Consider the following 21,562-nt stretch of genomic DNA (forward strand, 5'->3'; position numbering starts at 1 on the left):
TTTTATAATCTATACCCATCCTGAGGTTAGTTTTGTGGGGATTTTGTCAGGATTGTGCCTTGATCTCCCACTGGAGAATTTGTATTAGATCACTGCAAACTTGAGGGGTTTCTACTGCTTCAATCACAACCTCCTATCTAAATACTGGCAATCTTAATGCCTTAACCACAGCTTCCTAAATGAAGCTCCTCTGGCTGCCTAGCAAACAGCACACAATTTTTTAATTTTTTATTCTGTTGGTCCCTCATCCCTACTTTGATTGTCTGGACAAGTACTGTGTTCTCTACTGTAATGCCAATGTCCTTTAACATTACTGCTACTACTTTCTGTGTCGGTTCACTTTGATCACAGATTGACTGATGATGCCTGTGATTATACAAGTCACATGTTGCTTATCTCTGCAGAATCTATCCCAGTGTCTTCAACAAAGGCAAATGTAGCATTTTTCTAATTTCCTCACTTTCTCTTTGCAAGGAGCCAATAAGTTTCCTGGAAAATCTTCTGGTTTATGGCTAGCACTATCCCAACAAATCCAGGTGAGAGGGATGGATGCTGGCTTGGAGAATGAATTGTTGTTGGGATGTCCTTCTGAGCTGTATCTGGTATGGTAAGTACATGTGTCTTTCTCTAATTTGTACCTTAATTTACAGGAACGTGATTAACTAATTACAATCTACTACTTCCAAAGTGGTTTTGAAGCATCTCTTTTGGAGCATCCTAATTACTGTTCCCAGTAAATCCAACTACAGCTCTAGCTGCTGCTCCAGTCAAATACAATTTCATGTAGGTAATATTTGTTATTGCAAAGTGTTGTTGTAATGGATAGAAGACTGGAAATTTTGCCACTAGCTTATTTCTCCAGTGTATTTCTTTATCAATAGCTTGGGTAGTTTACCAGTTGGCTGATTGGAGGAACTGTCTGAGTTTGAACTTGCACCACTCTCCCATTGTTGGGAGAGTGATTCAATGGCAGTCATGGTATAGGTTCTCCAGTTTTTTGTTTTAGCTGCAGAGCTCATCCTCCCTTCCTTCTCATCCTTGCCATGTGCTTCAATATTTTTATCTTCACCCATAGGCATCTTATTCGATTCCAACTTCAATGTTCTACAGATCTAGTGTGTCTCAGTTTAACCACCAAAAATTGGTATTTTGACTAGCAGGAGCATCTTAATCAGAACAATTTTACTTTTAAATTGAATATTTAATTTCTGGAACTGTGCTGTAACTTGCAGGGAAAAAGAAGAAAAATGGCAAACATGCTCTTAAGTTAGTTCCATTACTTCTGCCCTCTACTTCAAAATAAATTCATCTATGTAAAACAATTATTTTTCAGAATAAAATCTTTGAGACTGAATTATTACCATCAATTATATCATGTTTCTATTTAACTTTTTTATTTATTTACAATGCTTACACTTTAATAATCCCTCAATCATTTGAGCATTTATAGTTCATTCCTTTGCAAACTCTGCTTGGCCATTTCCAGAGGTGTATGTGGCTCAGTCCTTCCAGATCAGGACAGTTACAACTTCATCTTGTGCCCACATCCTCTCTCAAGTCCCGAGACCAATGACCTTCTGCCGCATATGACCGATATTTATTTCAGCAAAAACAAAATGCATGGTGCCACTCTTGCCCTTTCATAGAATGCAATCTGGTGGTATGCTGGGGAGGATCTGCTTTTAATTATCTTCTCAGGTTTAATATAATCTTTGCTCAGTTTATGGTGGGTGGCTCCACCATTCTCATAGTTGGTAAGCATCAGGCTCGTCAATTAAGTTTCTTTGGGGGTTCTTGCAGGTTTGTGGGTCTGCAATTTTTTCTTTGTAATGGTCAGGCAGACTACTTTTAGACTGACTATATTGAGACAGAGCCTGATGCCAAACCTGCTTCAATGCTCGGCTTGTTTTGTCATTAACTTCTTGCAATAAACTTCTTGATTTCATCCAAAATGGTCTGGCTGAAATGTTTTCCAAAGGATCTTAGTTGTTGTTGTTTTTTTACATAAACCATCATCAGAATCTTTTTGTTGGTCCTTTGTTTTATCTAATGTGAAGCATTGCTGTTGTACTCTCTCTGGAAACTTCTGGACACTCCGTCAGTCTACATATTATCAGTCACAATCATAAATACCAGATTTCCTCAGGATTTAAACCCCAACCTTGAAAACACTCCCTGCTTGACTGCCTAAGAGTCATGCTCAATTCCCTGCCAAACTTGCTTTTTGGATTGACTTCCTGGAAATGACCCTTCCAGTCTTTGACTGGCCTGTGCACTATGGAAAATGACCTTGATTTCTGCCCAATTTTGGCTTTGCCTGTTTTTTGACTGCTCGATAAGGCTCTTGGATTTATCGACTCCATGGGTTATTACCATTTGGATTACTTACCCGAGGGATTTATTCCGTTGATTTTTCCCTGTCAGGGTTTACCTTCTGTTTGAGTCTCGATCACTTTGCAAACCTTTAAGTTTTCTGCTCTGGATTAAAATAATTTTGTGTTAATTTGTAGTAAGGTTGAAATTCTGAGGTTTCTCTTGATCTTAATCATTTTCAGAATAACAGATGGCATTTTTATATTATGGTTGTTTTGGTGAGTGTCAAAAATTGGGTGTGACGGGATGTAAAACTAATCCCTGTTTTAGATTGAAGACACAAGGCAACATGACATTAATCAAGTTTTACTTTGAACAAAGGCACAGATCTATTGACATGGCTGATGCTAATGACTAGCAGTTTATAAATGTAATGGGATGGTTAAGGTCACCTATTGTGTGTTAGAACATGGATAAATCAGTTTTATCTACATCTAATCATCAAAAAAAAACTAGTGAAAAGGTGAATGAAACAGCTGTCTAAATGTAACATTCAGCCTTTTTTTTTCTTAACGTTGGTTTGATTAAATCTTATGTTCGGTAATTAAAATGAATATGGATGTTTGACAGCTTTCTGTCCCACATCACATGAATTTTGGGGTTAGGGTTCAAACTTTGTAATTGAACCTGTAATCTTCCTTTTGTGTAAACACACCAACAGAATGTTGCTGATGGCACTGGAATGTTGCATGCAGCAGTCCACTTGTGGAATTCAGCCATAAGCTGAACACTAGATCCCGTTCAGTTCCACCAGTCAGACTGAGCTAGCAGTGGCCGGGTTGTCATTCCACAGGTGGAAATGGGTATTTACCAATACATGTGAATGGAACTGCAGGTAAAGCAAATGCCTGACAGGTTAAGGTTTTTCAGTTTGGTTTATACCTGATTCTAAAAAGATCAATTTAAAGCTGTGAACCTTCTGGGTTTTTTGTGGGGTTTTTTTTTATTATTTAATCTTTACTAATCCTTTTGACTTTATTGTGTAATTATAGAGTTTTTTCAAATTACATTTCAATATTACCCCCCCCCCCCCTTTTTTTTTTTTTAAATGTTCCATTATATATATGGCCATTATATTGCAGACCTGTACGTTTTTGAATGTGTATTATGTCAAAACTGACTTCCATTTCAGGTCAGAGATCAAAGGTTGGACATAAAGGTCAGGTGTGGTCTTCAACTGGTTCTGATTCTGGATTTTCTGGGTCTGAATGATAAAAGGGTTTATAAGTGGCATGCATTACAATCTGAAAATGTGTTTCACCATTTAAAGGGTTCCTTTAGAATTAGACATGAGGTGAGTGAAATTTGGATTTTACCTGCAGGCCTCAGTGACTGGAGTTGGAGCTGCAGAGAGACCAGTGTTTATTTCAATTGGCTTTTTTACAATTCCACTACTCATTTGTCCCGTACCACACTTAAACTGGAATGTTTACCTCTGGCTTTCTCTTCTGGATTCAGCAAACTTGTGTCTCGACAGGAAGGCAGCCACTGCTTCAGCTACCTGCTCAAACATGGCTGATTTTCATCATCAGTGAGGTTTTTCTTAGATGTCTAAACACTGGCACCAAATGTAAAATATCTGGTTCCTTAAAATGTCATTCAGATATTACTGGTAACAGAGGATGAAGCATGTCCTTAAATTAAGCTTATTTGTGTTGCAATTTTTAGCAATTCATCATACGTTGGCAGATGAATCAGACTTTCAGAGACCCCTTGGGATCAATAGGGCTGAGATATCTTTCCATAAGCCTTGGCTGTGCCATGTTCACTATTGGCTCATTAGCTTGCTGATTTCAGTTCTGTATTTCACATAAGTCAGATCACTTAAATTGGTATTTGTCTGTTTTCAATGAATTAAAGTACAGTACATACACTCTAATGTAATAACCTGCTTTCTTACTTTATCTGGTTTGTCTTCTTGCACTGCATGACCACAGGGAGGCAGCACCTGCATCATGAATTTACCTGAAAGTGGACAGACAAGTATGCATTTCCTTATTATCAATGCTGTTCTTGCCCTTCTAAATATGATGTGTTTTCACACCTTAATGTATGTCTAATGTGTGATCATTGTTTTATCAGATTTTTATCTGATTATAGCACCATCCCCCATACAGCCTGTTTTGCTTTTTTCCAATTACTACTCTGATTTTGTTTTAATCATAAATGCATTAGGGATTTCCTTCCAAGTCCTTTAAGCTTACGTTTTCCTGTAAGCTGCCATTTGTTAGCTACAGCTCCTTTATTTTTGACTTTGTTCAATGAATTTCAAGACTCTTTCATCCCTTTTTTTTTAAATATATTCCTCTTTGTCCCTACAGCGTTTCTTATGCTACCCTTCAGGGTTTCCCATTGTTTTAAATTACTGGTGTTTATTGCTGTAGGGAAAAAAAACCTGTTGGCATGTATTCTGTGTTTAAGATCAGAATTCGGTTCCATTTTATGGAAACTACAATTATTTGGCACACGGTCACTATATGTATCTGCGCCAGGATAAATTCTTCACATTCTTATAGCATTCTTTTATGATCTCTCTGACTTCAACTCCAGGACTTTGTTATCAATTATATAATTTGTAAGCAGTTTGCCAATCTTTAACTTCTCTGAATTCTATTTCCTAGGGTATTATTGGTTTGTTCCTTTACATTGCTCTAATACCGTTTCCAGTTGGTTATGGAAGTGTTATTTTTGTTACTGCTTTGTACCACTGGTTCATATACCAGAATATCAATTGTGTAGTTTCAGTGGTGACATTCTCTCAATATCTGTACATTCCATACGGAAATGCCCCACTGCTTTTCCTGTTTTATGTCTCCTGAATAAATGGTGTTAAGACTTTGCAGTTTTTCTTTGTGTTTTCAATGTGCAGTCTGTCTACAGTTGCTGACCTATGATCAGGGCTCACCTGTGCTACAAGAGGTTCCCTACCAGGTGAGGCTCATTCAATGGCGCATCTATTCACATCATTGAGCTCGAACCAACATTGGCTGGACTTCATGATTATACTAAAAATAAACTCTGGAGTGTTTAGCTTCAGTGTACAAACTGGACCTATGGAGTCCTCTGTGCAGTGTTGGGATTATACACCTACATATTTATTTTAGCTTGTGGGGAAACCATGACTGGAGATGGATGATTACAAAAAATGATTCCTCTAAACACATGCCACACGCTATCTGACAGGAGTGCCTTTCATTTCCTTTTGGTGTATTGGAGCACACCAACATGGCTGCACATCATTAAATTGATAATGAATCAGAAATCTTCACTTCTGTTCATTTTACTAAGAATCAAATTTCAGCTTGTTCATGTGCCAAGCCAGCAACTCACCTTGCATCTGGCCAATGGTCAGGTCTCTGTCCAGTCGGTCGATTCCTGGATGCAGATGTGGACAAAATCGAGCTGGTGATGATTCATAGTATAAAATGGACATCAATTTAATACTTACCAGCCAATAGCAGGAGTTTGGGCAGGTTACATGCCAGGAAGAGGTTGGAGGTTCCTCTAAACCAGCCATCCCAGTACTTTTCTGACTTGGATAAGTCTATACGCCACTTATAGACACACTGTCACAAACGAGTCAGTCAAATGGCAGATGCAGGAGAATCAATCCTTTGTTTAGCCAATATGTCAGTGTAATGATTGTAGACAATTTAACATTGGTTCTGTGATCGAGCAAACCTCTGCAGCAGTTTTTTCTGTCTCATTGACATAACTCTGGTCATAGAAGTCTTCGTTGCTCTCAACGACCACGTCGGTCACTGGGCTGGGTTGTTCCAGAGTGTCACCCTGATTCATCTCACATCTAGCAGACAGAAAATGAGGTAAGTACAGTTCGCTACAGTCATGGCTGATGGCAGGTAGTTATTTGCTCCCCTCTTTCATAACTTGGTTACATTCTGGTTTGAACAGCTGAACAGGTTTCTTCAGTCAGTTTAACCCTTACCTTTTAATCTGACCAACCACTGAAACTCGGGCAGATTCCAGGTTCCTGATCTGACCGCTCTTGACGCTGAAAGAAGTGTTTGTTACTTATTAGCTTCAGCTGAGTTTTTCCGTGAATAGAGGATCAATATTTAAAGATGCAAGTTGAGCTAAGTTTTGAAATACAATATCAACATTCGTACAATTCTCGCATATCAAAACAATTGGATTTTGTGGTGCTGTTTAGCTATGATGAATTCACTTTAACAGATGCTCAGTCTAAGGTGACAAATATAAGTTTACATGATTTTGATATTGTAAAACTGAAATTTTATTGTATGATTCCAGGTGTATGCATGAACAGGAACATTGTTTGGAGAGAAGTGACAGGAATGTCAAGCTAATTGCTAATTAAAGTGAACTTGGTGGTTGAATCTCACCTCCACTCGATGGCATGATCCATGGACTTAAAGGACTTGGGTCGTCCCTTCAGGAAGTTCTGTATACTGTGAAGTGCCTCCATTGCACTGCCTACACAAGGAGGAGGAAACTCCAAGTACACATCAACATGAAAATTCTCTATTTGGAAGATGCCTTCTTACCCTCGACGACATCTATGGCCACCAAGCCCACTGTGGTTGGCAGAAGCATGTTGCTCGCTGTATGCACTGCAATTGCTCCACCAACACCATGACCAATCAAGATGATTGGGGGATGAGACTCACCATAGCAAGCTTGAATCACATTGGCTACATCACTAAAATAAGTGAAAAGTTGATTACAATCTTTGCTGCATTGTGGATAATTGGAAGAAAAGACATTTTTATGTCGCGTGCTGTTACCTCGACATAGTTTGAGTTGAAAAATCATCAGATTGGCGGACCAAAGTGGCACCTAAATAGGGAGGGAAAGATGACCATAGATGGATGCTGGTTTTAATTCAAAAATATGACACAACACCATGGAGCAAAAACCCTGGAACCTGATGAAGCCTCTTGGATGAGAGGTGAAATGTCTTCATGATTCAACAACCAGAATTACCATGACCTGGATGACTGAGAATCTTCAGACATATTGCAACGCGCTTTGGAACAAAGCCCCTTCGACTGGTGTGAGAGTATGAAAGAACTTCCAGAAAACCTGAGGACTATAGGAACCACTTACGCTTTAACATGAGATGCAGATAACACAGCATAACCCCTAACAGCTTGCGCATAGTCTACCATGAAAGGCAACAACACTGAAAGAATCCTCCAGACAGCCCAGAACCAGCTGCTCAACAACAGATGAGACAAGTTAATTTCACCATTGAGACCATCAAAGTGAAAATCAACAGGTAAGAGCTGTCTATCACATTTAATTAGTAAAAATCCTGGAAGAAGTCATGAAATTCATACACAAAGAGCAGTTAAGTCAACACTTTGAGGGCAAAGAAAGACAAACACACAAGTTCCTAACACTTAAGTTCAAGTACAACAATTCCAATCATGCATAGGAATTGACCTGGAGAAGGAAAGAGGACCACATATCACAACCAAATATACACGAGAAGTGTCAAGGAGAGAGCTATCCCAACCTGTCAAGGAGAGAGCTATCCCAACCTGTCAAGGAGAGAGCTATCCCAACCCAAAAAAGATGTTTTAGATTTAAATTTTGGAGGACTTCCCAGCAGTGGACCTCATAATGGCCATGGAATCTGCCATCAGGAACAACAAGCTGATGGAGACAGAGGCAGAACAACTAATGCCAAAAATATCAGCTGTGCTCACCAGAGCGAAAGCCCCACCTTCCAACCTCACCATTCAGGAAAGGAAAGCACTGGCATGGCTCCAAATAGACATCACGATCCTGCCGGCTAACAAAGGAAGATGCACAGTGGTACTGAACAGGGCAGATTGCCAAGATGACCAGCCTCCTCAGCAAAATGGCCACGTAAGAGACACTGGGACATCACATATGCATTTGGTAACCCTAATACACCACCATTTTGGGACATGTAGGCTGAATTTTATTCAATAAATTAAAGACAAGTCTGTGCTCATTTGTGATATTTGCTGGTTGCTATAGTCAGTGCTTGAATTCCATCCTTTCCCTTAAATTCACAAGTGTAAGATAGTGTCCAATAACATTTCGATGTGAAGTTCTTTGAGATTGACTAGACTGTTTTAGTCCCCGATTTCAGGATGGTGCCCCGAGTGTATTAATTATTACTGATCATGTTCTTGATCATGATATGTTCCCCCACTTATTCACAACATAATAACTAATGCTGCTCCTATTGTGTCACCAACGTGAGCTTCAATAGCTGCTGTCACATTCACTTCCATTAACTTCATTGATGTTCAGTTGAGCACGCGGGTCACTGTTCAGTAAAATTGGAATGGAGCATTAAACAATTTTGATTTTGTGGTTTTCTGACAGCTTTAGGGTTTTTTCTTTTTCAGTTCTGGAGAGACTCAGTAGTGCAAAATAATTATTTTTCCATCTAAAAAGGCCCAAGTTCCTGAATGGTTTTGCTTTCAAATCAATATTTTTCACAATGACCATCAAACATACAGAAATTTAGATTTTATAACAGTGGTTCTTTTCTGCGCACTTTTGGTCCTTTGAATGCAGTTGTCATCTACAACTGCATTTAGAAACATTTCTGTGAAATATTATGAACCTGGTTCATGTCCGCTCACCATGACCCCTGAGATCCATGGCCAGTACTCTGCAAGTCACCCGACTGGAAATCGCTGTCTGAAACAGAAAATATGAAGATGAGTTGATCACCTTCATTTATTGATTTCTTTCAGTTTTTATACTGACGGTGAAGACAGCCCAGGATAAGGCCGAGTGTCCTCCTCCATGTAGCAGAACCAGCAGTGGACCGTCACTTCCTGCTTTGTAAATCCTAAAGATATCCGTGCTGTCAGCAAGCCCTACATTTACATCCTCCATCTGGTCAAAGTACTCCCGCCAGGAAACTGGCGAGTAATCTAGTTTTCCACCAACATCACTGGACAACATGTGGGCACACAGAAATACACACTTTATAATTTCAAGATTAAGCAAAACAACAGAATGCTAGTAGTTTTGCTGTCTGTTCAAGTGTAGAAATCGTGTGATTGGAAAGCGTGTGATTATATGAATCAAATACAATCTGCTAACTCTCTACCATTGAAGATTAGCTGCTTTGCTAGTTAGCCAAGCTACCTGCTCTGAACACTGTAAATGATGAATGAGACATTGTTTTTTGCCTTCATACCTTGCTTGCCTGATATTACTATACTTAATTCTCTTCCTGTTACAATACACTCCTTTTTAATGATTTTTGATATGATCTTTAATAAAAGCAAGTTTTTAGTAGTTTTTGTGGATTGTTACAAAACATTTCAGTTCCATACAAGAGGTAGATTTTTAAACATTTTAACTTATGTCTCAGGTAAAGCTAAAGAAGTGACTTACTGCTCTGTATCAAAGCTCTCCTCCCACATGCTGCTTCTCAGCAGAAGAATTTCCAAATCAGCTGATGACCTTCAATTATTACCTGTCCTATAAATATTGTTTTGTTTTTTCTAACAGGATATAGACAGCAGGGATTGCTGCTCGTCAGGCCAACTGCTTTGTCTTATGTTCATTAACCAAATCCTATGCTTCTGACTGCTGCTGCATGTAGAAAAGAGACTGATGGACAATAAAGAGTCAGCTGCTCATGTCAGGTCACATCACAGCACCACACTCCTATTGGCTAATAGCACAACAAATGAGGTCAAAAATCTTTCAAAGGTTTTCAAATCATTTTTCTGCTTAAGAAGATTCCAGAAACACATTTTTTTTATTCCATTAAGATTACTAGTAATTACTTTTTTTAACCCAGAAATTAAGATGATTTCTCATTAAAAAAATAACTCTGTATGAACTCTGCAGTTGGTAAATTGTGTTCAGGTAAAACACAAATGGTGTAGAACCAGAAATACTTCTTTGGAGGGAAAATCTTGCATTTCTGTTTGAAGGTTAAACTTTTGCTTGTGCAATAATTAAACATAAATATGTGCAAACATGTCGTTTTGACTCTGAGAAGTGTTAAGTGCTAAATTCAATCTTCATTGTACAAAGAATAACAATGGTTAGGAAAATATAGTGTCAATGAGTGACAACAACAAAATAAAGCTAGAAGGAAGAAATGTGCTCCAATAGCATCTAATCAAATCTGAATTCAGTTCAAAGTTTGTCAAGACTACAAAAAAACAAACAACCCCCCCCCCCCACCACCACCACCCTCTCTACTGTATTATTGTACTTTAGGTATGTGCATATACAAGAGTAAAATTATTCCATTTAACCACTATCACAGGTTTTAAAATTTAGATTTCCCAACATTTACACTATCTCAGACACACACACACACACACACACACACACGGAGTACCCCTCAGGTGGCAGTGACAGTTGACTACTGTATCTATGCAACCAACAGTGCACAGATAAGACGGTGTGTCCTTTAAACAAATCTGCCTCATATCTGGCTCAGCTGCATTGTCAAGCTAATCAATCAAACACGCTCACTGTCTTACTACTACAGACTATTGAAAGAAATGTGACACCTGATTGACAGCTATAAATAAAAATCACCCTTTCATACATCCAAAGGGGTTAAGGATAGCACATACCAGGGTCTCAGCACAGAGTAATAGAGACTGAAACCTTGAATACTGTTATTTGTAGTCATAAAAATGCCTTTCACCTCTCCACCCAGTGGTTTAGCAGAACATCCAACCACTTCAGGTTCTGCTCAGTTATAGTTCGCTCGTCCCCCTAGTTAATTTATTCATGACTGCATCTAGTCTTAGAGCTCACAAAAGAAGCAAAGCAGATGCTGGAGCTTTACTTCTCAGAAGGCACTGGGACAGACAAACAGATGGACACAATGTCAGGAAAGATGTGAGTTAAGAAGAGGGCAGAAGGTGAGTGCAGAGCCGGTATGTTGAGATGAGCAATAAGTGTATGGAGTTAAAATTACTGTAGCTCTTTGAGGTCATCAGGCAGATGCTTTTAATAATTTACTAGTCCTACTATATATTTTAGCTTCTGTTTAGTTTTGATTATCGGGTCTTTGATTCAGATATTTTGGTCATTTTTATGAAGGTGTACAGCAGGCAGAACCAAGTCTCAAGATGATTGATGTGTTTGAGAGGAAATGGCTGCATCATCAGATATTTTTAAACATCTAAATGGTTTAATATTTGTTCCTTAATGGCAGTTAATGCTTTTCTGTGATATTTAAAATAACTTTTATCCTCGCTGACTTTTGTACACTGTTCATCAATTATTGATCATTTGTTTATCCATTTGTCCACACAGATGCTCAACACCAATAGCTGAAATGTTACATTTAGAAGCTTGATGCTGTTGCCAAGGGAACCTGCAAGATGTCACAAATGACATCAAATCCAGCTACCTTATCCCACAAGAGGGTCCTTCTGACTCTGTAAACAAAACACAACCTGTCTTACCAAGGTGGGCAAAGCCAAACAACAACCTCACAGTGATTTCACCATTGACACCCCCCCCCCCCCCCCCCCCCCCCCCCCCCCCCCCCCACCCCCCTTCAGGCCACTGACACATCAGAGCAGTCAGTGATGAGCACAAACAGCACAAGAAAGAGGTGTCACAGTTTCCTTGGGAAATGAAAAGTTAACAAGGTCCCTTACAACCCTTCCATATCCCACCAGGAATAATTTATCATTAAAAAGAAATATATTGCCAGCCTCAATTAAGTCAACAGTGGTTGAGCAGCAGTCCCAGTCTCCTAAACACACTCTCACGAATCTACAAACTGTGCATCAAAGGCTGAGAAGACCCTGGTTGAACACTCCAGACAAAAAAAGGAAAGGAAAGGAAGGAATCATGATAATGTCAGAAGCCAAGAAACACCTTTACCAAGAACAATTAAAAGCCTCAGACTTGATAAGCTTGAGGAAAAAATCAACAATGGCTAGTAAATCCACAACATTGACTGCCAAAACTCAGACAAATCATACAGTTCATCCAAATCCTAAAGGATCGACTCAAAGAAAAGCCAGTGGGATTAGAACTAGCAATCCATCTCAGTTCAAGGAGAGTAAAGCCAGTTCCAAATCCAGTGCCATTCAAAAGCCCAGTCCAGGGTTTAATGCTGAGGCCTGTAAGTCCAAAAACTCCGCTGAAAACCTGAGTACTGATCTTGAAGTTGGCAAAAATTATTTTAGACACAAAAAAGGTTTGTTTATTTCAACATCAGCTCTGGCGGATCTGTCTCCACCACTGAATTTCTCTCCTAGAATGAAATCAGCCAAAACCAAACCAGGTTCTGCTCCTGCCAAAAGTCCCAATTCTCTTGGGCCAACCAAGGAGAGCCAGCAAAGTTTTCCATCTCTTCCAGGTAATTGTACAGCAATGTTTGAATTTTTTTTTTTTTTTAAATGTCAGAAAAAGTTACACGATTACATGCTGTCTTTGAAAAGTCTGTCTTTAGAGCTCTGTTGCCATTCACTTATCTTCAATTCCATCCTTATAAATTATATTTAGTTATCTGAAAAAAACATGCAGAATTATTAAAAGTTTTAAGTTACAGTTCTAGGATACAGTTCTAGGGAAAATAGTAATTGAATAATATGTGTTTACTGTCTGTAGGTTCTGGACGGATGGCCACCTCTAGCCTCAAAACCAAAACCACTTTTGGCTTGACAATGGGGAGATGGTCTACAACAGAACCCCAGGAAGCACTTACTGCTGTTTCAAGGGATGTGAAATCCACTAGAGCAGGACATAAAATTCTTAGTCGTGGTCTCACCTTTGATGCCAGCACTAAATCACTCGCGCAGACTCAAATGGTCTTATCCCAAGAGGACACCGGCAAGACCAATATTACATATAACTCCCCTGGCAAGGAAGAGAATAGAAAGCCAGAGATTGGCAGAGGCAAAGATATTGTTGGGATTTTTTCTCTCAATCCACTTACTGCCTTTCCCACTCATTCAGCAAAGTCTAGGACAGTCAGGGACTCTGCATCCATGACTGACATCAGTGACAGGTTCCATCAGCTGAGGGATGTCGGCACCCAAGTGGATTTTGACAACTGCTCCACACCTCAAAAGGTTACAGCTACCTCGTCTTTGATTGGCTCTCCTTGCCATCAGTCAGATAGTGTGACTTGTGTCAACAAAGCACCATTTCATCACGTCTGCAAAATCGATATTGAGCTGAGCAGCCGGACTGTTCTTAGTTCTGATGGCAATGACAATGCTGCCTCCCTCTCTCCCTGTCTGTGTACTACTAGCTTCCAACAGAACTCTGACCTTTCACTCAGTATCCAACATAATAAGGAGGCAGAAAAAAATGTAGGCCGTCCAACATTGAATGAGGAAGAGCAGGAAGGAGAAAATATGGGTAAGCCGCAGGAAGTGGTTTGGGACAAACAGGGCTTGACATGGGAGGTGTATGGTGCCTCTGTTGACATGGACTGTCTGGCTGTGGCCATCCAGTCTCACCTTGAATGCAAGATAAAGGAGCAAAAGAAACAAATTACTTCTCTGAGGAGGTCCATCTGCTGCAACAACAAGGTGAAGATGAAGAGGAAGGGTGGAGTTCTCACATGCTGCAGGAAGGCATCCACAGTCATGGACTAAACCTCCCAAATTGGACTACAACCCCCGTGACTGCTCTGATCACGTCAAGTAGGTTTTATCGTAATTTCAACCATGTAAACTGTTTATAGTGAGACAAATGTTTCACCATGGATCAAGTGGGGCTAAATTTAACCCAAAAAAGACATTTGAGACTGGCTACATTTAAGGCATACAGATTGTAGACATACTGTATATAAGCTGTCTGCATGCAATGATGCATGTTTTCTACTGATGAATTCAGGGAGCAGATTTGAGGGGATTAAGGTGAAACAGAATCACCTGATGGCTCGCTCAATGGGAAGAAAGCCAAAGAACTTCTAATAAGAATGTGGTTATTTATTCACAATGCAGGTATGATTTTCGCTTTCACTGAAGCACATCTGGCCCCAACTATCATCTCAATATGTACATTTCCACTACAGGGTATCAGCTTTACATGGTTGATATCAATACAACGCAGTACTGCACAGTCACAGTGGTGTTTCATTTGACTAGGGTACCAATTCAATGAGGGCAGGGACTTCATAACAGTGCTATCTGAAACTCATGACAATGTTGACGTGCAACACAGATAAAGGTAGAGGAGAAAGAAATCCCCCTGATAAATGTTTGGTTTGGCCCTTTTCAGAATGTTTACAGAAAATTCAGTAAATTATTTATATCATCAGCAATAAAATCCACACGACTGTGCACATAGTACATAACTGCGGAAAAAAAAAAAAAGAAAATCAACCAGCAATAACACTAGCTTAGTTCTTCAAATGTTGCTGGCAGGCTGAATTTAAATTTTGCTCAGTAGGAAAGAAAGCACAAAATACAACAGACAGACACAGTACTGGTGGTTAATTAGCCAGCTCGTTGTCAGCATAGGGCAAACAACAGCATTACTTTGTAAAGATACTTTGTTTTAATACTATAAAAGTTTACTGATTGGACATGCAATTACTGAACATACTGTACATAATAATATGAAATAGCTATGGTTGACATTGGTCAGGCTTGCCTCGTGTTTGTTCTGTATTTAGCTTAAATGCCTTTTGTGTTTCATGTCAAACTCTTTGAATTTATATTGTGGTTGTGCTTGTATGCAAAATTTGTTTAGTAGCACTTTATTATGTTGCAATGTTGTGCATTATTATTTAGTGTACTCCACAACTTTATCTCTATGTGTTGAACCCCCAGTAAGAGCTGTAGTAATGGTGGAGCTAATTGAGATCCATATAAATGAATCTAAGGTATCAGTGGAATTAGTATTATTAAAGATACAGAAAATCACAAAACACATCTCTGTCGAATCTCTTCTCTGACTAAAACATCCTCTGGGTTCTCCCATCTGACATGCAGCTCAAGAAAATATCCATACCTCACTAGTGGAAAATGGTTTTGCTACTAGTCCCAGGAACTGCTAAGATCTTACGTAGAACCCTCAGAATCCCCGGCCTCTGGTAAAGGACCCAAGTCTGAAGGAGGCACAGACTGAGTTACCATCACCTGATTCTATTGTCAACCATGTTGCCATTAGCACAACAGATCAAGTACTACTACTGACAGCTTTAAAGTATGAACCCAGTCCATTTGGGATGGCCATGTTTTTGCAGTAATACTTCAGTTTCTGTGTACTCTGTGTACTCTGTTTTTGAGCAGATTAAAGATGACAGCAAATTCCCTTTACTCGTATTACATTTTTTATGTACTTCATTCTTATGAAATGATGCATGAACCACTTAAGCCCTCATGCATTCTCCATCACATTGCATTTTGTTTCCTTATTTTAACATTTGCATCTTATTTTGGATCACTTTCCTTTGCTGTCTATTTGCTGTGTATTTGGCTTCATTCACAAACTTGCAATTATGGTTAGATTGTTTTCAGTTTTACTTGTGGACTAATTTGTGAGAACTGACTAAAACAATATGTAAATGTGTAAATATCTGTGCTAATATTAATGGTTATAATTATGATGATGGTGTTATAAAATTCTAAATTGCCGGTAAACATGCACATCCAGAGTCCTCCGAACTGAAGATAATTATTCAGGCCTGCTGATCTGTTCTAGGGAAACTGCTGCTTGTGTTCCTCTGAATAATCATTTCAGTCTCATAGTTGGCCAATCAGAGTTTACCACACTTGTCATGGATACAACATCCTCTGTGATCCTAGTTTTTGCAACCTACAACAAGAAGAGATTGACATTTTCTTCAGGCAGTAAGTCAGAAAACTAGTTCAAGACAAAACACACAGAAAAACAAAATAAATGTTTCAGCATTATTTTTGCTACAGAAGGTGACATGGGCAAAGGTTTTTTTTCATTATTTGCTTGTTTTGGTTTTTACATTTGACTCAATTGTATGTACAAGGTGCTGGCCAAATGTTCCTTCTGGCATTGTTTTAGATTTCTCTTTAAACTACTGTGTGTTTTCGCCTGATGTCCCTCCATGTTTCAACACTTTATCTGAATTATTCACAAACACTTAAGTCACCAAAGCTAGATCCGAAGAACATCTTCTGTTTCTGGGTGTGTGTCCGCTTACTCTGCTGAGAAGTCTGATGCTTCTGATGATGACGTGAGGTGCAGCAGCCTCACTAACATTCACACTTGACTCTATTGCGAGATTTTCTTTCTATTCCTGAAAAAGAAAATAGTAAATCAGAGGAGGTGTGCTCACTGATCTAAATCACAGGACCCTCAAGCAAAAAGAGCAAAGACTATAAAGAAAGTGTTATTCTTGTAAAATAGATACCTACCATTTAGCCTAAAAAGGCTCTCTGTAAGTCTAAAACGGACTATTTTTCTTCTTTAATTTAAGAAAATCTGAATAATCCCAGATTTCTTTTCAGCACTGTGGCCAAATTAACCATTAGCCCCAGCGTTTTAGATCCACATATCCTTTTCGCCCCTTATGGTGAAGAATTCATGAGCTTCACTGATAAAGCTGTCCATTCCAACCGCTGCAAGACCATTATTAGCAGCTGTTGGGACTGTAAGATCACACGGGGTCTCCACTTAAACTCCTTCACCCCTAGAAATTTTTCTGAGATGTCTTCTTTTAATCAAAGATCTAAGCCAACCTTTTAGATCCCATACCATTACACTTGTTGAAGGATGTTTTACCACTGAGCGGCAGTTCAGTTCTTTTGCAATAGGTGGCAGTAATTAAACAGTTGCTTAAAAAAACATAACTGGATCCTGATGTGCTAGCAAATTACAGACCGATATCCAACCTTCCTTTTATCTCTAAAATTCTCGAGAGGGTGGTGGTGACTCAGTTACTGGAGCACCTGCAGAGAAACCGCCTGTTTGAGATGTTTCAGTCAGACTTTAGAGCTCATCACAGCACAGAAACAGCACTTCTTAAAGTCACTAATGATCTTCTTATAGCTTCAGATCATGGACTGGTCTCTATTCTGGTTCTGCTGGACCTCAGTGCTGCTTTTGATACAGTTGATCACAGCATCCTGTTACAGAGACTGGAACATGTGATTGGGATTAAAGGGACAGCACTAGACTGGTTTAGGTCATATTTATCTGATAGATACCAGTTTGCTCATGTCCATGGTGTTCCCTCCTCATACAGTAGGGTTAGCCATGGAGTTCCTCAAGGTTCTGTACTTGGACCAATCCTCTTCACCTTGTACATGCTTCCCTTAGGGAACATTATTCGGCAGCATGGATACATTTTCATTGTTATGCTGATGACACTCAGCTTTATTTATCCATGAAACCAGAGGAGACAGAGAAGTTAGTGAAGCTTCAGACCTGTCTTAAAGACATAAAGTCCTGCATGTCTTCAAATTTCCTCCTCCTTAATTCAGGAAAAAATGAGGTCATGGTGTTTGGTCCTGAACCTCTCAGGGATAGATTAGATCACATGATCACTGTAGATGGTATCTCATTAGCATCTAGTCTCTCTGCGAGGAATCTTGGAGTAACTTTTGACCAAAATCTCTCCTTCAACTCACACATTAAATTAGTCTCTAGAAGTGCCTTTTTTCACCTGAGGGACATCACAAGGATTAGAAAGCTACTAACACGACATGATGCTGAAAAGTTAGTCCATGCATGTGTTACTTCCAGGCTGGACTATTGTAATTCTTTATTATCGGGGTGTCCAACAACTCTTTAAGAAGTCTCCAGCTGATCCAAAATGCTGCAGCCAGAGTTCTGACAGGTATTGACAAAAGAGATCACATAACTCCTGTAATGGCGTCTCTTCATTGGCTGCCCGTTAAATTTAGAATAATTTTTAAAACCCTTCTTCTGACCTACAAGGTCCTCAGAGGCCTAGCTCCATCCTACCTGGAGGAGCTAGTGATACCTTATCAGCCCAATAGACCGCTCCGCTCTGAGAATGCTGGTCTACTTGTGGTTCCCAGAGTCTCTAGGAGTAGAATGGGGGGCCGAGCATTTAGCTACCAGGCCCCCCTTCTATGGAACCAGCTCCCTGTCCAGGTAAGGGAGGCTGACTCCATCTCTACTTTTAACCTCTGACCCACTCAGCCGGCTCAATATAGTGTATTTTTGTATGTGTTTCTGTGCTCTGTGCCAGTCCTCTCCTCTCCTCTCCTCTCCTCTCCTCTCCTCTCCTCTCCTTTCCTCTCCTCATCTCATCAAGTAGACTAGTGATGCTGTTTCTTGTGTAGTTGGTTTCTACTTGTTGTAGTTGGTCCCCCTACATGAGCCTGGTCCTGCTCAAGGTTTCTTCCTGTGAAAGGGGAGTTTTTCCTTGCCACTGTTGCTTGTCTGGGGTCAGGCCCTGGGATTCTGGAAAGCGCCTTGAAACAATTTTGATTGTAAAAGATGCTATATAAATAAAGATTGGTTGATTGATTGATCATATCAAGCTTGAGTGTAATTACTGAGTGTTTTAGTGTCACTCAAACAACAAATATAAGAAATACGCTCAAAATATCAGAATCTATTTTACTTTAGATAGCATTTTATCATTAACCATAATAAGGGATTAATACTTGTTAGAGATTAGGCTCTTTAGGTAGTTTTAGTGTCAATGTTTATTACTGTCTTAAACATTCAACCTCAATAAACCAAAACTCCTTTAGAAAGTAAAACATGATTATCACATCAGGATAAATGGTGCCAGTCGGGACTTTATTACCCAACTTCATTAAAACACAAATGATATTCAAGGACTTGTATTTGGACATAAATTGAATTTTATTCAAAGACAGATGATATTATTGACAATGAAATAAAGCAGATTTTAAAAAAATAAAAAAAATAATTTTTTTGGCTCCCCAAGTTCACTTTATCCGTCTGTTCGCCTCTTGGAGCCAGGAGAAGAAGTTGGTCACGGATGTCACATTAACTGTGGATGACCTCCACTTAAAGAAGGTCTCATCCTGGATGACTTCTTCATCCAACAGCACATCAAAAAACATGCGCAGCAGACCTACACGGACACACACCAGCAAGAATCACAGGAATAAGTCAATAGAAACACACCACTGGCTTCTGAATTTGGAGTTCAAAGTTAAAATGAACAAAGCCGTGACCGTTGAGGTGGATAGATGGGACACTCACCATCAGGTTGGTCTATGTGGACCACCAGCTGCTGCAGAACGTTCAGGGCCACCAGCTGCTTCTGGTCATCCTTGATGAACCTCTTGAGGAGGCTCACTCTCTGGAGCAGCTGATAGGTGTTGAGAGTATAAACCCCACCTGACAACACAAACACTCTCTTCACACCACTGTAAAGAAACTGAACACATCTAATTATGGACCATAAAGTGTCCCAGACTGGTTTTGTGGATGTGCTCACATCATGTAAAACAGACGTCTGTGTGGAGTAAAACTAATGAATCATGTTTTTGGACAGAAACAGGCTGAGCTTTCTGCCTCTATATGACTTTATAGAACACTTACAGTCAACAATGACTGACTGGCACACTGCTCTCATCAAGGCCCTCACAAACCCGTCTGATGACCTCTGCCTGTTGCTGAGGGTGTTCTGGGAGGGGGAGAGGAACCTTTGTTAGTTTCATGCCTACAGTCATAATCTCTAGAAAAATCCAGTTTAAAGGTCATTCTCATGGGGAGTTACCTGGATCCACTCCTCTATTTAATCAATGACAGAGTTGTTCTGCAGGAGTCTTCTCAGTGTTTGATACACTTCTTCTTCACAGTCCTGCGCTCGTGCCTCCTCCTGGTTCTTGTGTTCAACTGAGAGCAACAAGTAGTGAAAAACCCCATCCAGGTGTCAGCTTTAAAAATGCACCCAATCCTTTGGCTTTTTCAGTTATTTACCTGGAATTTTGTTGACCTCTTTAACCTGTGCTCCTCTGTTTATCTTTTGTTCATCCAGGTACACCACAGGTTCTCTTTGTTTCGGTCCCCAGGTGTTTCTCATGCTCCTGCATTCATATTGTTTTGGTGACCCAAGAGTTGAGCTGCTGCCCCTCTGGTACCGCAGCTTCCGGTCTCCATCACAGTTGCGTCTGAAGTCCTGGTTGAACTTCCCAGGAATTGCTTTCTTCAACTGGAGCTGCTCCCTCTCTTCAGCCAGCTTCACCTCTTGGTGAAGCTGCTGGATGGTTTTGGGCCCTTCATCTCTCCTTCGGGGAACCCAATCGTTCTGAAGGCCACACATGAGATGTGATGAGAATTCAACTTGCAGAATATATTCCTGATTTAACCATGAAAGAGTCTCACCTCTCTTAGGGCCACAACATCCTGCAACATGAATTTGATTCTTGACGACATCTTCTTCTTCATTAGGTTGCAAATGAGGCCGCAGTAGCTGTTGAGTTTTGGCTAAAAGGAAGAAAATAAAAGGAGCGTCGCAGTCGTTAGGACAGACTGATCAAGCCACCTGCGAGGGACTGTCTTTTGCCCCTGGTTTCCCTCTGGGTTGTGTGGCGAATGCATGTGTACCTCTCACCTGTTCCATGTTCATTTTTGGTGCACTTTTATTATTTATTGTTTTCATTCTTGTTTTGGTTTTATCAAAAGAACTAACAAAAACTGTGTTTGGATCTGTTTGTCCTGCCACATTATAATTATTTTACTAATGTTCCTGGGTAGTGACTGTAATATAAACTATATAATTTTGTTATTGATTAGTAAACCATATAATTTATAATTAATAATTGACATTAAACCATTTGTTAGATTTAAGTATTTATAAATACTTTTTAACCTATTATGAACTGTAAGTATTTAACAGTGTGTAAAACACCTGTCGTTTCTTACAAACATGCAAAAAAAGAGAAAAGAATAGTTAATATTTGAGTTGAAATTACTACTATTGACCAACAGATGGGGATGGTTTTCAACATTTACTTGCTGTGTTCTATAAATAATTTCTTCTTTCTATAATAATTTCTTCTTTCTAAAACTGCCAATTAATTCTTATTTGATATGATGTGGAAAAAGGCTCTTTCTTTTATAACTTAATTATAAAGTAAAATAAATCTATTTTAGATCTATTTATTTTTTTCCTCATGCAGAAAAAAGACAGACAGACAGACAGACAGATAGATAGATAGATAGATAGATAGATAGATAGATAGATAGATAGATAGATAGATAGATAGATAGATAGATAGATAGGTGTGAATTGGAAATTTAGAAAATTTACTTAACATATTAATCAAAA

General features: G+C 39.4%; 2 protein-coding genes across 5 annotated transcripts; both read right to left on the reverse strand.

The window, feature by feature from the left end:
* Nucleotides 1–3,406: 3,406 nt before the first annotated feature.
* Nucleotides 3,407–9,950, reverse strand: LOC115250484 (protein phosphatase methylesterase 1-like). 3 transcript variants are annotated; one of them, XR_003889040.1, is made up of 14 exons: nt 9,748–9,950; nt 9,109–9,298; nt 8,982–9,039; nt 7,140–7,191; nt 6,900–7,054; nt 6,738–6,828; nt 6,320–6,385; nt 6,055–6,178; nt 5,822–5,939; nt 5,704–5,748; nt 4,274–4,338; nt 3,807–3,888; nt 3,690–3,717; nt 3,407–3,577 (listed from the first exon to the last, which is right to left on the reverse strand). XR_003889040.1 is itself a non-coding variant. In XM_029839160.1 (14 exons), the coding sequence occupies exons 1-13, from the start codon at nt 9,774–9,776 to the stop codon at nt 3,699–3,701; spliced, it is 957 nt and encodes a 318-aa protein (XP_029695020.1). In that variant the 5' UTR covers nt 9,777–9,950; the 3' UTR covers nt 3,407–3,577; nt 3,690–3,698. The 3 variants fall into 3 exon arrangements, 2 of the variants coding, with proteins under 2 accessions (XP_029695020.1, XP_029695019.1); XM_029839160.1 differs by having other exon boundaries at nt 3,807–3,874; nt 7,023–7,054; XM_029839159.1 differs by having other exon boundaries at nt 3,807–3,874.
* A 9,160-nt stretch (nt 9,951–19,110) lies between these two features.
* Nucleotides 19,111–20,684, reverse strand: LOC115250458 (eukaryotic translation initiation factor 4 gamma 3-like). 2 transcript variants are annotated; one of them, XM_029839046.1, is made up of 6 exons: nt 20,617–20,684; nt 20,212–20,539; nt 20,009–20,127; nt 19,831–19,915; nt 19,489–19,626; nt 19,111–19,357 (listed from the first exon to the last, which is right to left on the reverse strand). In XM_029839046.1, exons 4-6 carry the CDS (start codon nt 19,862–19,864, stop codon nt 19,209–19,211), a joined length of 321 nt encoding a protein of 106 aa, XP_029694906.1. In that variant the 5' UTR covers nt 19,865–19,915; nt 20,009–20,127; nt 20,212–20,539; nt 20,617–20,684; the 3' UTR covers nt 19,111–19,208. The 2 variants fall into 2 exon arrangements, with proteins under 2 accessions (XP_029694906.1, XP_029694905.1); XM_029839045.1 differs by lacking the exons at nt 19,111–19,357; nt 19,489–19,626; nt 19,831–19,915 and having other exon boundaries at nt 20,019–20,127; nt 20,617–20,678.
* Between the last annotated feature and the right edge of the window lie 878 nt (nt 20,685–21,562).

This window comes from Takifugu rubripes, chromosome 7, assembly GCF_901000725.2.
Source record: "Takifugu rubripes chromosome 7, fTakRub1.2, whole genome shotgun sequence".
NCBI classification, from domain to species: Eukaryota; Metazoa; Chordata; class Actinopteri; order Tetraodontiformes; family Tetraodontidae; genus Takifugu; species Takifugu rubripes.